This window comes from Schistocerca gregaria, chromosome 2, assembly GCF_023897955.1.
Source record: "Schistocerca gregaria isolate iqSchGreg1 chromosome 2, iqSchGreg1.2, whole genome shotgun sequence".
Taxonomy (NCBI): Eukaryota; Metazoa; Arthropoda; class Insecta; order Orthoptera; family Acrididae; genus Schistocerca; species Schistocerca gregaria.
The window spans coordinates 500,317,168-500,330,728 of record NC_064921.1 but is presented as its reverse complement, the minus strand read 5'-3'; the positions used below and the strand labels follow the sequence as shown (position 1 = coordinate 500,330,728).

At 38.9% G+C, this 13,561-nt stretch overlaps 1 protein-coding gene across 1 annotated transcript in view; it reads left to right on the top strand.

Moving 5' to 3' along the window:
• LOC126328344 (protein takeout-like) overlaps positions 1–13,305 on the top strand; it is a 54,476-nt gene extending 41,171 nt beyond the window's left edge. Inside the window, exon 6 of the mRNA XM_049996028.1 lies at positions 13,084–13,305. Coding sequence (XP_049851985.1) covers positions 13,084–13,235 — 152 coding nt within the window. The 3' untranslated portion in view covers positions 13,236–13,305. The remainder of the gene's footprint in view (positions 1–13,083) is intronic.
• Positions 13,306–13,561: the final 256 nt, after the last annotated feature.

Genomic DNA, 13,561 nt, shown 5'->3' with positions numbered 1-13,561 from the left:
CAGAGTTTGAAACTTCCTGGCTGATTAAAGCTGTGTGCCGGACCGAGACTCGAACTCGGGATCTTTGCCTACTGCAGGCAAGTGCTCTACTATATGAGCTAGCCAAGCACCACTCACGACGCATCCTCACAGCTTCAATTCCGCGAGTACCTCGTCTCCTACCTTCCAAACTTCACAGAAGCTCTTCTGCGAACCAGGCAGAACTGGCACTCCTGGAAGAAAGGATATTGCGGAGACATGGCTTAGCCACAACCTGGGGATGTTTCCAGAATGAGATTTTCACTCTGCAGCGGAGGGTGCGCTGATATGAAACTTCCTGGCAGATTAAAACTATGAGCCGGACCGAGACTGCCAGGAAGTTTCATATCAGCGCACACTCCGTTACAGAGTGAAAATCTCATTCTGGATATTGCTCCCAGGCTGTGGCTGTGCCATATCTCCGCAATACCCTTTCTTCCAGGAGTGATAGTACTGCCTGGTTCGCAGAAGAGCTTCTGTAAAGCTTGGAAGGAAGGAGACGAGGTACTGGCGGAATTGAACCTGTGAGGACGGGTCGTGAGTGGTGCTACCAAAGCACCGGAAGGCAAAAGTCCCGAGTTCGAGTCTCGGTCCAGTGCACAGTTTTAATCTGCCAGGATGTTTCATATCAGCCCACATTCCGCTGCAGAGTGAAAATCTCATTCTGAAAACAGAGTTTGTCTGTCACAGAAGTCAAATATTGTGAGAATATCTCAATTAATTTGGGTGCTATAACACACTGAAGTTGTAGCGAACCTTTTGAGTCATCCTGTAATTACATCTACATCTCCATGGTTACTCTGCAATTCACACTTAAATGCCTGGCAGAGGGTTCATCGAATTATTTTCATACTACTACTCTACCATTCCACTCTCGAATGGCGCGTGGGAAAAGGGAACACCTAAATCTTTCCGTTCGAGCTCTGATTTCTCTTATTATGATGATCATTGCTCCCTACGTAGGTGGGTGTCAACAAAATATTTTCGCATTGAGAAGAGAAAGTTGGGGACTGAAATTTCGTAAATAGATCTCGCTGCAAAGAAACCCGCCTTTGTTTCTGTGACTGTCACCCCAACTCGCGTATCATATCAGTGACACTCTCACTCCTATTGCACGATAACACTAAACGAGCTGCCCTTCTTTGCACTTTTTCTATGTCCTCCGTCAATCCAACATGGTAAGGATCTTACACCGTGCAGCAATATTCCAGCAGAGGACGGACAAGTGTAATGTAGGCTGTCTCTTTAGTGGGTTTGTCACATCTTATAAATGTTCTGCCAACAAAGCACAGTCTTTGTTTCGCCTTCCCCACAGTATTATTTATGTGGTCTTTCTAATTTAAGTTGCTCGGAATTGTATTTCCTAGGTATTTAGTCGAATTGACAGCCCTTAGATTTGTGCGATATATCGTACACCCAAAATTTATCAGATTTCTTTTAGTACCCATGTCGATGATTCGCACTTTTCTTTGTTTAGTGCCAGTTGCCACTTTTCGCATCATACAGATATTCTCTCTAGATCATTTTGTAATTGGAATTGATCCTCTGATGATTTTCTAGACGGTAAATTACAGCGTCATCTGCAAACAATCTAAGGGGGCTGCTCAGATTATCACCTAGATCATTTATGTAAATCAGGAACAGCAGAGGGCCTACGACACTACCTTGCGGAACGCCAGATATCACTTCTGCTCTACTCGATGATTTACTGTCCATCACTACGAACTGTGACCTCTCTGAGAGGAAATCACGAATCCAGTCACACAACTGAGACGATGCTCCATATGCACGCAATCTGATTAATAGTCGCTTGTGAGGAACAGAATCAAAATCCTTCTGGAAATCTAGGAATATGGAATCGATCTGAGATCCCTTGTCGACAGAACTCATTACTTCATGGGAATAAAGAGCTAGCTGTGTTGCACAAGAACGATATTTTGTGAATCCGTTTTGGTTATGTATCAATAAGTCATTTTCTTCAAGGTGATTCATAATGTTCGAGTACAAAATATGCTCCAAAATCCTACTGCAAATTGAGGACAATGATATGGGTCTGTTATTCAATAGGTTACTCCTATTTCCCTTCTTGAATATTGGTGTGACCGGTGCTGCTTTCCAGTCTTTAGGAACAGACCTTTCGTCAAGTGAGTGGTTGTATATGATTTCTAAGAAAGGCGCTATTGTGTCTGCATACTCTGAAAGGAACCTGACGGGTATACCATGTGGACTGGAAGACTTGCCTTTCTTAAGTGATTTGAGTTGTTTCGCAACACCTAAGGTATCTACTTTTATGTCACTCATGCTAATAGCTGTTCTGGTTTTATAATTCTGGACTATTTACTTCGTCTTCTTTCGTGAAGGAATTACGGAAAACTGTATTTAGTAACTCCGCTTTAGTGGCACCATCATCGATAACATTTCCATCGCTATCGCGCAGTGACGATATGGACAGTCTTTTGCCACTGGTGTACTTGACATACGACCAGACACTCCTTGGGTTTTCTCTCATATTTTGAGACAATATTTCATTGTGGAAACTATTTAAAACATCTCGCATTTATGTCCGCATTCAATTTCGAGCTTCCGTGAAACTTTGCCAGTCTTGGGAATTTTGCGTTCTTCTGAATTTGGCATGCTTTTTTCGTTGCTTCTGCAACAGTGTTCTGACGTTTTCTGTATTTCATGATCACAATGTAACATAACTCATACAAGTCCACAATTGTGGCATAATATTGTGTTTGCATAAGACACATATGCTGTCATATCTTGGCCCAGTTATGGAATGGCATCGCTCTTTCGTTGGCTGCCTTCATTATAAAATTCTGCTTTTAAAGGGTTTATTATGCATGTCTGTTACGGAGTGTAATCATCGAAAAAAAATAATTCTACACACTAACTTCTGAATAACTTCAGGAGTCGTACATTTTATTCCAGATTTTGCGCTCTTTGTGAAACAAATGATTTTGTTAGGTAATGATGTTCCAGTTCTAAATGGAACTTGTCATCCTTTTAGCAGACAAAGTCTTGAAATTAAAAATTAATGGAAACTTCAATTAAGCTGTAATGGTTTACTGTTATACAATACAGTGCAACAGTCAGAACATCACCCCAACGTGACTGCTATTCTTACATGTGGAAATGAGATACTTGCTGTTCATAAGCAACTGGAAATTCTTCTGACTGCTATTGATTGGAAGCTGCAGCGAGTGGATATGCTTGGCAAACCATCAAGAGTCACATACCAGATATTATCTTCTCCCATGGACACTGCACCATCTCCAGTACATATTTTCTACCAGACAGACAGTGGAAAGTCAGTGGGCGGTACAGAGGAGGCACAAACTAAGCAATGCTCAAAAGAGTACACTCATCCCCTAACCAACGGGTTCGAAGTGCTGTCTGCAACTGAATTTGGAAATGAGCCAGTGCAATACGCTTTCCGTATAGCGAACCCTCCTGTATCCCATATTAACAGAAAGCAAATGCAAAAGAATAAGGATTTGGCAATTGTTGGCAGTTCAGATGAACAGCAAATAATCGTACTTCTCAGAAATATAGCAGCAAGACAAAAAGGATTACCTTGAGCACTTTTTGTGTGAACCAGAAGGCCTCATTTAAAATGCTGAAGGGGCAATTTCAGCAGCCATTGAAAGACCAGGTTGCATCCAGTTACAGACTCATGCGCATGTTGGAACAATTGATTATGTGTGGACTCTGAGGTTGGGTCATTCCAGTGAAAAAAAAAATCTTAGATTGGTAGCATCGAACGTATTACGGAATTCTGTCGATAATTCATATACTTCATAAGATATTATATCAAACAAAAAGTATAGGGAAACAGAAATTAACACTTGTTACAAAAGCACCCTTCCTACGCACATTAAGAGTGAGTTTGATATATTCCTGGAGAACATGATAGCAAGTCGGGGGGGGGGGGGGGGGCGCTTGCTTTAGCTACTTTTTTCGCGTGTCTGTATGAGATATAAAACGTAACACTAACTCCGAAAATCTCTCTCGCACTGAGTGCACAGAGCAATCTTGTTCTGTCACAGTGCTCAAATATGGCTCTCACAACACCACATGGAATCAGCGATCCATATGAACATTATTACATCGGTTCTGCCTTCCAAGTAACACAGAACACGCACGTAGGCTGCCAGCCTTCTGAGAGGAAGGCGTGGCTTGTCCTCTCACTCCGTTCTTCTCCCCTAAACAGCCAGAGCTCCTCGATTGTTTTACGTTCGCGGCGGACTGCCAGAAAAGTGTCCGCTGCAACATGAGTGCCAGTACGAGAAATAATAGAGATTGTATAAATTATTCGAATTTGTGATCTGGATTTTGCGAAATAAATTTAATCAAATTACCAACATTTAAAACAAAAAGCATTGTGCTAAACAAAAGCAGCAATTCCATGACTGTCTGAAGAGAGATTCACAATAATTTGTAGGAATGATATTGTAAATCGATTCGTCGCTCCTTCATGTTGGTAAATAAATTTGTCATCTCAAACTAAAATCTTCAATTTTACACACGAAAGACTTTTCACAGTATAGAATCCCTAAGGAACTCAATCGTTCTTTCGTATGAACATTTTAATTCTCTTGAGCATCGAGCATCACAGCTCTGCTTCTGGTGCCGACATAGGTGTCGTGATTAGCAGTTTCAAAACTTTAACAGTCTCGTCGAATGTGTCACAAAGTTCATCCTATAGAATCAGCGATAGAAATGGAACTGCGTCAGCAACTGCTCTCAACTCCGGCCTAGCACAGAAGACTTGAAGCTCACTCTTCAACTTTCTTTTTTCCAGAAATGTCAGTAATTCCAAGGTATCTAAATGCAAAATCTGTGACGTATTTGTCAAACTGATTTACATAAAATGAATTGGTTGCAATAAGGTGTCCAGTGAACTGGAAACGTAATTTTATTTCAGAAAGGACGTCATCGCACACTTCCAAAGCATCTTTTTTTATGCCCATCAGGAATCCGTGGCTTCTTGGCAGGCATCGTTTCGTCATTTTCGAAACCAATCTCGATAAGGATGGAGTCAATGCCATCTCTGATGTTTTGCACTATCGCTTCAAAGTTCTGGTTGTCTTGCGTTGCTTGGGTCGGTTCGGTAATCTTCTTCTGAAGCTGATTAAAAAGTATGTCTGCATGAGGCATTATCTTATATAAAAATGATAGCTAGAAAATGAATTCGTTTTCTTGTCATCTTTGTTTGTATGAACCAGCTTTTTCAACAATAGAAGATAGTTTTATGCTCTCACTTGTTTCAATGACCTCCATAACAGTAATAAGATTTTGAGAACAGGGAACAAACTTCTTTTACTACTCGCGAATGGTAATCCCACCTTGTCACACACACGGGGCAAGCTTTTTTGAATTATGCTATGCAACAATTTCTGAAAAAGTTAGAAATGATAGAATTACCTGAAAGATGTGCAAAAAAGATGCAAGCTTCGCAATTAACAGAGGCTGCCGTAGACATAATGTTGAACTGATGCGAGTAACAATGGATGTAGTTTGCATTTGGATATTTGTCTTTAATTAATTTCTGAACCTGATTCTCATAACGTTTGTACCATCGTAATTCTGAGCTATTAGTTTTGCACGGCCATCGCCAATTAATGATTCAGTTTCCTTCAGAATACTCTCATCTAAGTACGAGCATTCTGTCTTCCTGAATTAACAAAGTACCAAAATCTTTCAACAAGTTTTCCCGCAGCAACATAACGCAAAACAAAAGCCAACTGAAATTCGCAGGCCACATCTATGCTTTAATCCGCGATTATTGCAACATAATTGATATGATTTATTTCTTGACTAACATCATCATGGTACACTTCCAACGTGCGTTGGTGTAATTCGTTCTGAACGGTCTTACAAATGCCTTTGAACACTGATGCTTGAATGGGATGATCTTTATCCTGTTCCGCGCTGAACTGAACAAGCCCTCGTAAAACCCCCATATTTTGAGCACATCAGATTCATTGCGGTCCGTGACAGCCAGTTCCAAACACCACAGAACCGAATACATTTTACAATTAAAATCAATATACATCTATTCTTTTCTACACATTTGTTGTAGCTGTCAATTGTTTGTCTATATTGCGAATCTGATTTCTGCTGAATGTTGGTTTTGTCTAGATATGAAAGACACATTACTCGTGTATCACTTTGAAATTTCTTGTACTTTCACTTTAGACCATATATGTCGAATATCAGTTATTCCGGTCTTACACCAATGAACTTCAACCCCAAAAAACACACAAGGAAAACCAAAAAACAGCGTTGTTTTCTTCCCAACCACAAATCCATTTGTTCTTTTCGTAAATTTCTGGATTGAACTTACGGCATAGATTTTTTGTTTGATGCTGCAGTTTCAGATTCGGGAGTGGCCTATCTAGTGTTTTTTACCTGAAAGTCCTGTCGCTAAATGGCGTTTTTAATAACTCATTTACTTTGTTCATGTTTGCTATTTTCACAGTCAACTGAATTTTCCCTTACAGATAACACTGTGCAGACAGCTATATACTGTTAATTACCCGACCTCACAATAACTACGATGTGTTTGTACAGAACTGTATTACACAAACGTTAACGAGTATAAACAGAAATACTGCACTTTTGCTTGGAAAACAAATGCTCAATAGGTGGTGAATATGTCAGTTTTTTGTTCTGTAGCAATAGCTCTGCTATTGTGAAATATACCAATATTGAAATAACATCTCTTAGCTACAAAATCAAAAGGCATAATTACACTATGTGATCAAAAGTATCCAGACACCTGGCTGAAAATGACTTACAAGTTCACGGTGCCCTCCATTGGTAATGCTGGAATCCAGTTTTGTATTGGCCCTCCTTAGTCCTGATGACAGTTTCCTCTCTAGCAGGCACATGTTCAATCAGGTGCTGGAAGGTTTCTTGGGGAATGGCAGCCCATTTTTCACGGAGTACTGCACTGAGGAGAGGTATCAATGTCGGTCGGTGGGGCCTGGCAGAAAGTCAGCGTTCCAAAACATCCCAAAGGTGTTTTACAGGATTATGGTAAGGACTCCGTGCAGGTCTGTCCATTACAGGGATGTTATTATCGTGTAACCACTCCACCTCAGGCCGTGCATTATGAACAGATGCTGGATTGTGTTGAAAGATGCAGTCGCCATCCTCGAATTGCTCTTCAACAGTGGGATGCAAGAAGGTGCTTAAGACATCAATGTACGCCTGTTATGTGAGTAACTGTCATAGTACTTGCAGTGGATCCTGATGCGGTTTGGAATTCCTGTGTGATGGTCTGCATAGATGTCTGCCTATTACACATTATGACCCTATTCACCTGTTGGCAGTCTGCCAGTCAACAGACGAGGTCAGCCTGTATGCTTTTGTGCTGTACGTGTCCCTTCATGTTCCCACTTCACTATCACATCGGAAGCAGTGGACCTAGCAATGTTTAGGAGTGTGGAAATCTCCCGTACAGACGCATGACACAAGTGACACCCAATCACTTGACCACGTTCAAAGTCGATGAGTTCGGCGGAGCACCCCATTCTGCTCTCTCACAATGTCTAATTACTACACAAGTCGTTGATATGGAGTACCTGGCAGGTGGTATCACAATGCACCTAATATGGAAAACCTATGTTTTTGGGGGTGTCTGGATACTTTTGATCACATAGCGTATATTCAAATTACATATCGTTATAAATAACACTATTTAAGTGTATTATTTCTGTACTCAATTTAATTAAGCATTAATTAGCATTCAGGAATGCATTAGCATTAACTTGCAGAAAGATTGTAAAACTGGATTACAATAAATCTGCACCTCGATGTATTCTAACAGGATTGCTAGATGGCAGATCATGTTTCTGTAGGTTCTGCACTTTACTGTTCTCTGGCAGAAGGAATATAAAGCTCTGAGTCAGAGTAGCTGTGGCTCCATCTCTGCCATAAGAAGCAAGGAGAAACCAATGGCTGAGCCTTTCACACAGAACTTTGTGAGGACAAATGATGCCAATCTGCAGTTGGCTCCAAGCTTGAGAAAACTACCCCAAGAGAGTGCGCAGTGAAACGTGCCTCTTCAGATCAGAAAATACATACTCCGAAACAATGTTTTCTGCGCAGTTTGGATAGATTTCTCTTTCTTTCTTTTTTATTAAAGTGGTGCCACTGCACAGTGGCACTGTCTCAGAAGCCACACCTGGTGACCTCTGTTTCTGAGTTCTTTGGAAGGCCTGAACCAGAAACTTTGAAGATTCTGTGACCTGCTTAGCTGTCACTTTCATGACTAGCACTACAGGGTTGATAACTGTAGGGTCTTCCCAAATGGGTCAGGGCCTGCTACCATTCTGTGTGAGGTACACACATAAAGGAACTTTTTTTTTACATTAGTCAACTAACCATGCAGTAGAGATAATGGTAACTGTAGGTGACTCCAAAGTGTCCTCAGACATCTGATAGTAAGGCAATAATCAGACTAGATGAAATTATTTCAACGCCTTTTAAAGCACAAAAAGAAGTCCGACAGCGGTGTATTCCATCACTAGTTCTATTTAACATCCATGGGGAATATGTTATGAGAAAAAATGTTCATGTCTGTACTGGCAGGATCCGAACTGGATGACAAAGAATCAGTAATTTACGATTTGCTGATGACACCACATTGTGCACAGAATAACAATTGGAAATGAAAGAAATACTGAATAAAGCTGAGACAGAAAGCAAGAAATTTGGTTTTTCAATTAATACAAAAAAATCACGATCATAATAATTGATAGAGGTGAGTCACTACCACCTACTGATGAACGATCAGAATATGAAGAAGTTTATCACTTTGTCTGCCTGGCCTCAGTGGTTCAGAAAGAGGGTGGGATTCTAGCCAGGAAATAGGATGCAGAATTGTTCTGTAGGGATGCTGCATTGAAGCTTAGAGTGATTTGGGAAGACTGAGTATTAATTACACATACTAAATTGACAGTGCTGAAATCTATGGTGTTTTCAGTTTTCCTTTAGGGTGCTGAAACATGGACAGTAACTGAAGGGGAATGCAAACGAATTGATGCTTTTGAGATGTGGACATATATGAGGTTGCTGACAAACAAACCAACAAATTAATCCTTCAAGAATCGAGAGCGGAGAAGAGGTTATCCAGTATTTGTTTCCTGTAAATCCTGCAGTTCTTTCAACATATAATTCGACAAGAGTGGGATAACTTGGAAAGGATGATCATCCAAGGCGAAGTCGAAGGAAAAAGATTACAGGGATGGCCACTGAGAAGATGGATACATCAGATAAAAGAGAAGACCCACCAAACATGGGGCCAGCTACTCCGCAAAGCTGAACACTTTGGAAAATAGAGACATACTGTTAAGTGTATTGTGGTAGGTGTTGTTGTCATTGACGAAGATAATATGTGGTGAGTATGACAGGACATCCCATGATACGAAACTAATTTTTTTTTTTTTTTTTTTAAGATAACTACTGAGAACAGATACTTTGGGAAGCCATTTATGATGGAAATATATCAGATCTAAAGGTAACATACTGACCTGGTCTGTTTAAGGATGCCCACATTGAAACTGGAATAAGTGACCATGATGCAGTTGTAGCAACAATTATCACCAAAGCACAACTGGAATTTATAACAAGTAGAAGGGTTTACATACTCAGTAAAGTAGATAAAGAGGTTACAGTGTTGTATCACAAGGAGAAAATTAACACTTTTACCTTTCAGCATGAACAAGTAGAGGAACTAAGTTCACAAAAATAGTACACCAAACACTGGATACGTATGAACATTTTAGAACATTTTATGATGGGAGAGATCCTACACGGCATACAGTCTCTGCAAAGAATCTTCTCCGTAAACAGTGACTATTGCAGAATATGTGTAAAACAAAGTGCAGGGCTACAGATACAGATATGCTAAATGACAACCATTTGGCTGCCAAAAGAATAATATCTAAACCTTTCAAGAACTACTGTAGAAGAATGTTATTGAAAGACCTCTCACAAAACTAAAGAAATATTGGTCAAGGCGGTTAATGGCTTAAAACATAATATCCAAACACTTCTGGCTGACTCACAAACCACAATTGAGGTTAGCAAAGTGAAGTACTCCATTGTCAAACACTATTTTAAAAAGAAAGGCACAGAAGACCTGTCACTGTTTAGTTTCACATTTCTGCAAAGGTGAGTGAAACAGCTGCAAAAACATTGACTGACTAACTGTGACCAATAGTTGGAAGAAAGAACAGGTCACATCTCTTTATAAGAAGTGTACCAGAAGTGATCCACAAAACTACTGTTCAATATTAGAATCTTATAACATATTCTGACTTTGAAAATAATGAACTACATCGAACTGAATGACTATTGACAGTTATTCAAAAACCAACAGTCATGCAAAACCTAACTCGCACTTTTCTCTCATGACATCCTGGAAGACATACAGATAGATGCAGTATTTCTTGAGTTAAGAAAACTTATGACTGGATACAACACCAACATTTTGAATGAAAGTGTGAACATATGGGATATCAAGCAAAATTTGTGATGGGACTGAGGTTTTCTTGGCAGGGAAGACAAAGCATGGAGTTATAGACAAGTGTAGAAGTAACTTTAGGCATGTGCCAGGAAAGTGGGTTGGGACACTTGCTGTTCATGTATACATTAATGACCAGCCACATAACATTAAGAGTTACCACAGTCTCTCCCCACTCCTCCCTTTTTCTCTCTTTTACAGATGGTGCAGTTATCTATAATTAAGTACTATCTGAAAAATCTACACAAATATTCTGTCAGATCTTTACAAACTTTCAAAGTTGTGCAAAAACTGCCGAGTTGCTTTACATGATCAAAAATGTAAAACTGTGCATTTTACATAATATGAAAATATAGTTTACTATAACTACAATATCAAAGAATTAAATTAGAATTAGTCAGCTAATATACTTATATATACCTGGTCCTAACTATTTGTGGAGATATGAAACAGAATGATCAAATACGTTGACTTATATATTAAGCAGGCAGTAGACTTCAGTTCACTGACAGGATCCTGAGAAAAAGCAGTCATTCTACAACAGCAACATCCTAGGATATTGCTCAAATGTTTGCCATCTATACTAACTAGGTTTGACAGGGGATATTCAATGTATATAAATATGGGAAGCAAGAATGGTCACAGGTTTCTTTGATTAATGGGAGAGTATTGCAGAAATGCTGAAACCTGGAATGGCAGACATTTGAAGATAGTTCTGTCCATCCCGCACAGTTCTACCTAAAAAGTTTCAAGGACCTGTATGAAGATAGGAATTGAAGGACAGAGTAGTATTGAGGTGATCCTGTTTCCCTGACAGAACTGTCAAAACCGCACCCCTACCCCCTCCATGTAAAATATCTTTCTAAATGTTTTGCTGCACAGATTTAGCAACTTTTTGTATTGTTCATAGGTATAATAGAAATGTAGCATAAATGAAAAATATTACTTAAATGAACTATATTTATACGAAATACTTCACACAACAATGTGTCACTGTAGCAAATGAATTACGATTTGTATAAACTTACTAAAAATATAAAAGTAAAACATGTTTAGAGCTACTGTAAATTGTTTTTTGTATGATCTATAATAAAGAAAACATTTTATTTGTTCCTCATAAATGATAAATAGTGTAAATTATCAATTACAAATTAAGGAAAAAGCATTACAATGAATAGTTGAGAAACTATCACTTTCCAAGAATAGTGTTGTCATCATAATTTTACTTTGCATTTCTTTGCTTTCAGCAAACTCAATTCATTGATTATGTCACTGAAGTCAAGCTTAACAGGTGTGTCATATTCTGTTGATAACATAGCTAAAGTTGACACTCTTTCACTTATATTCAACCTTAAGTAGATATTTATTATCTTTAATTCACAGGAACTGCTTTCAAAACATTCTGCAGTCACTGCCATTGTCATGAATGTCCTCAAAACTGTTTCAATAATTCAATACATATTCTAACACACATTTTGAAAATAGCTTTCAAAATATCCAAATAGGAAGGAATGTCAGTACTCTCCATCAGCTCTTTCACTTGGAATTTTCAAATAGCTACTTAGTTAAATAGCTCCAATGTATCAATATATATGCTGTATTTGGCACCAAAATCAACTGCATGTTTTTCAAGATGAGATACAGCGCTATCACTTAAGGGATTTCATAACAGGAAATTAAAGTAAGGTGAAATGGTTTAACATATGCAAAATCTGTTTTCCATTTCAGGCATTATTCTATAAATAAGCAGTTTATCAGTATAGCTCCAGTCCTTAGTCAACAGAAATCACCAAATTTAAAGTCTTCAGTCAAATAGCAAATCTGTTTTAGCATCCCCTCGCCGATCTTTGAGATCCTGCAATACTGTAGTGGAGTAGCTGGAAGAACGCTGTTGAACACGATCGAGCTGTGTACACAGTATCTGTGTTAAGCTAGCACACTGCTACCACATTATAGAATTAATAAATGTATGAAAAAATGAAAAAAGGAAATGATCAAGTAACTATACTACAAATTCCTGGATGGAGCAATAAGTAAGATAATGGAAGGCAGCCATTCACATATAGGGGATTGGTGTGTGGAGAACAGAAACACTTATCAGGAAACTAGCTTTTCAGCTATTGCACTCCCCCCACCCCATGGCAAAAGTACACCAAGAGCTCAAAAGCTGGTGTGGATATTGTTTCCTTTTGTGTGTTTTCATTCTTCTTACATCAGTCCACTACAGGTGAGTGGTTCCCTTTCTCTTGGTTTACATGAATCATCAAGTATGTGTGTTGTTACCATGGTAAATGGTGTCATGTTCTCAATTTCACCATGATTAACAATTCCTAAAATAATGATGTTTTACAAATTATTAAGAGTATCAGTTTCTAACCATGCATTGAAGCCCAACCTATGCTAGCAAATGAATCATTAAAGTCGTCCTGCGATTTGGCAGGGCTGAAAGTTTCCCACCCATCTATTAGCCTCAGCATCAGTAGTTTTAACACCATTAAGTCATATTGCTGCTTTTTTTTTTACAGGAGATGCAATGAACAAGTTCATCAACGAAAACTGGCGAATTGTGATGGAAGAGATTCGTGCACCCATAGAGGAGACAATTGTGCAGGTTGTTGAAAGGATACTCACCAGTTTCACCAGTAAAGTACCCTACGAGGAGATCCTGCTTGCATAAATACCACATCAGTCTCTCGAATCATTGTAAACACTGAAGTACATGCAGCAATAAAATGTTCTCCTCTACTGATACTGGTTTTCTGTCTCTACATTCCTTCCATAATAGCTTTTTAACAGTCATGAGATGATATAAAAAATATGTTTTATGCAATTAGTCAATGTAGTCATGCCTGTCAGATTGAAATACAAACACAGGTGTACAGAAACAAATGCATGCCATACAGAGATCAGATTAGATTTGTACTTCTTACATAGATCATGAATACAACACTTCGTAATGATGTGGAACATGTCAGGTTAATAAAAGGTGTCTATACAAGATAT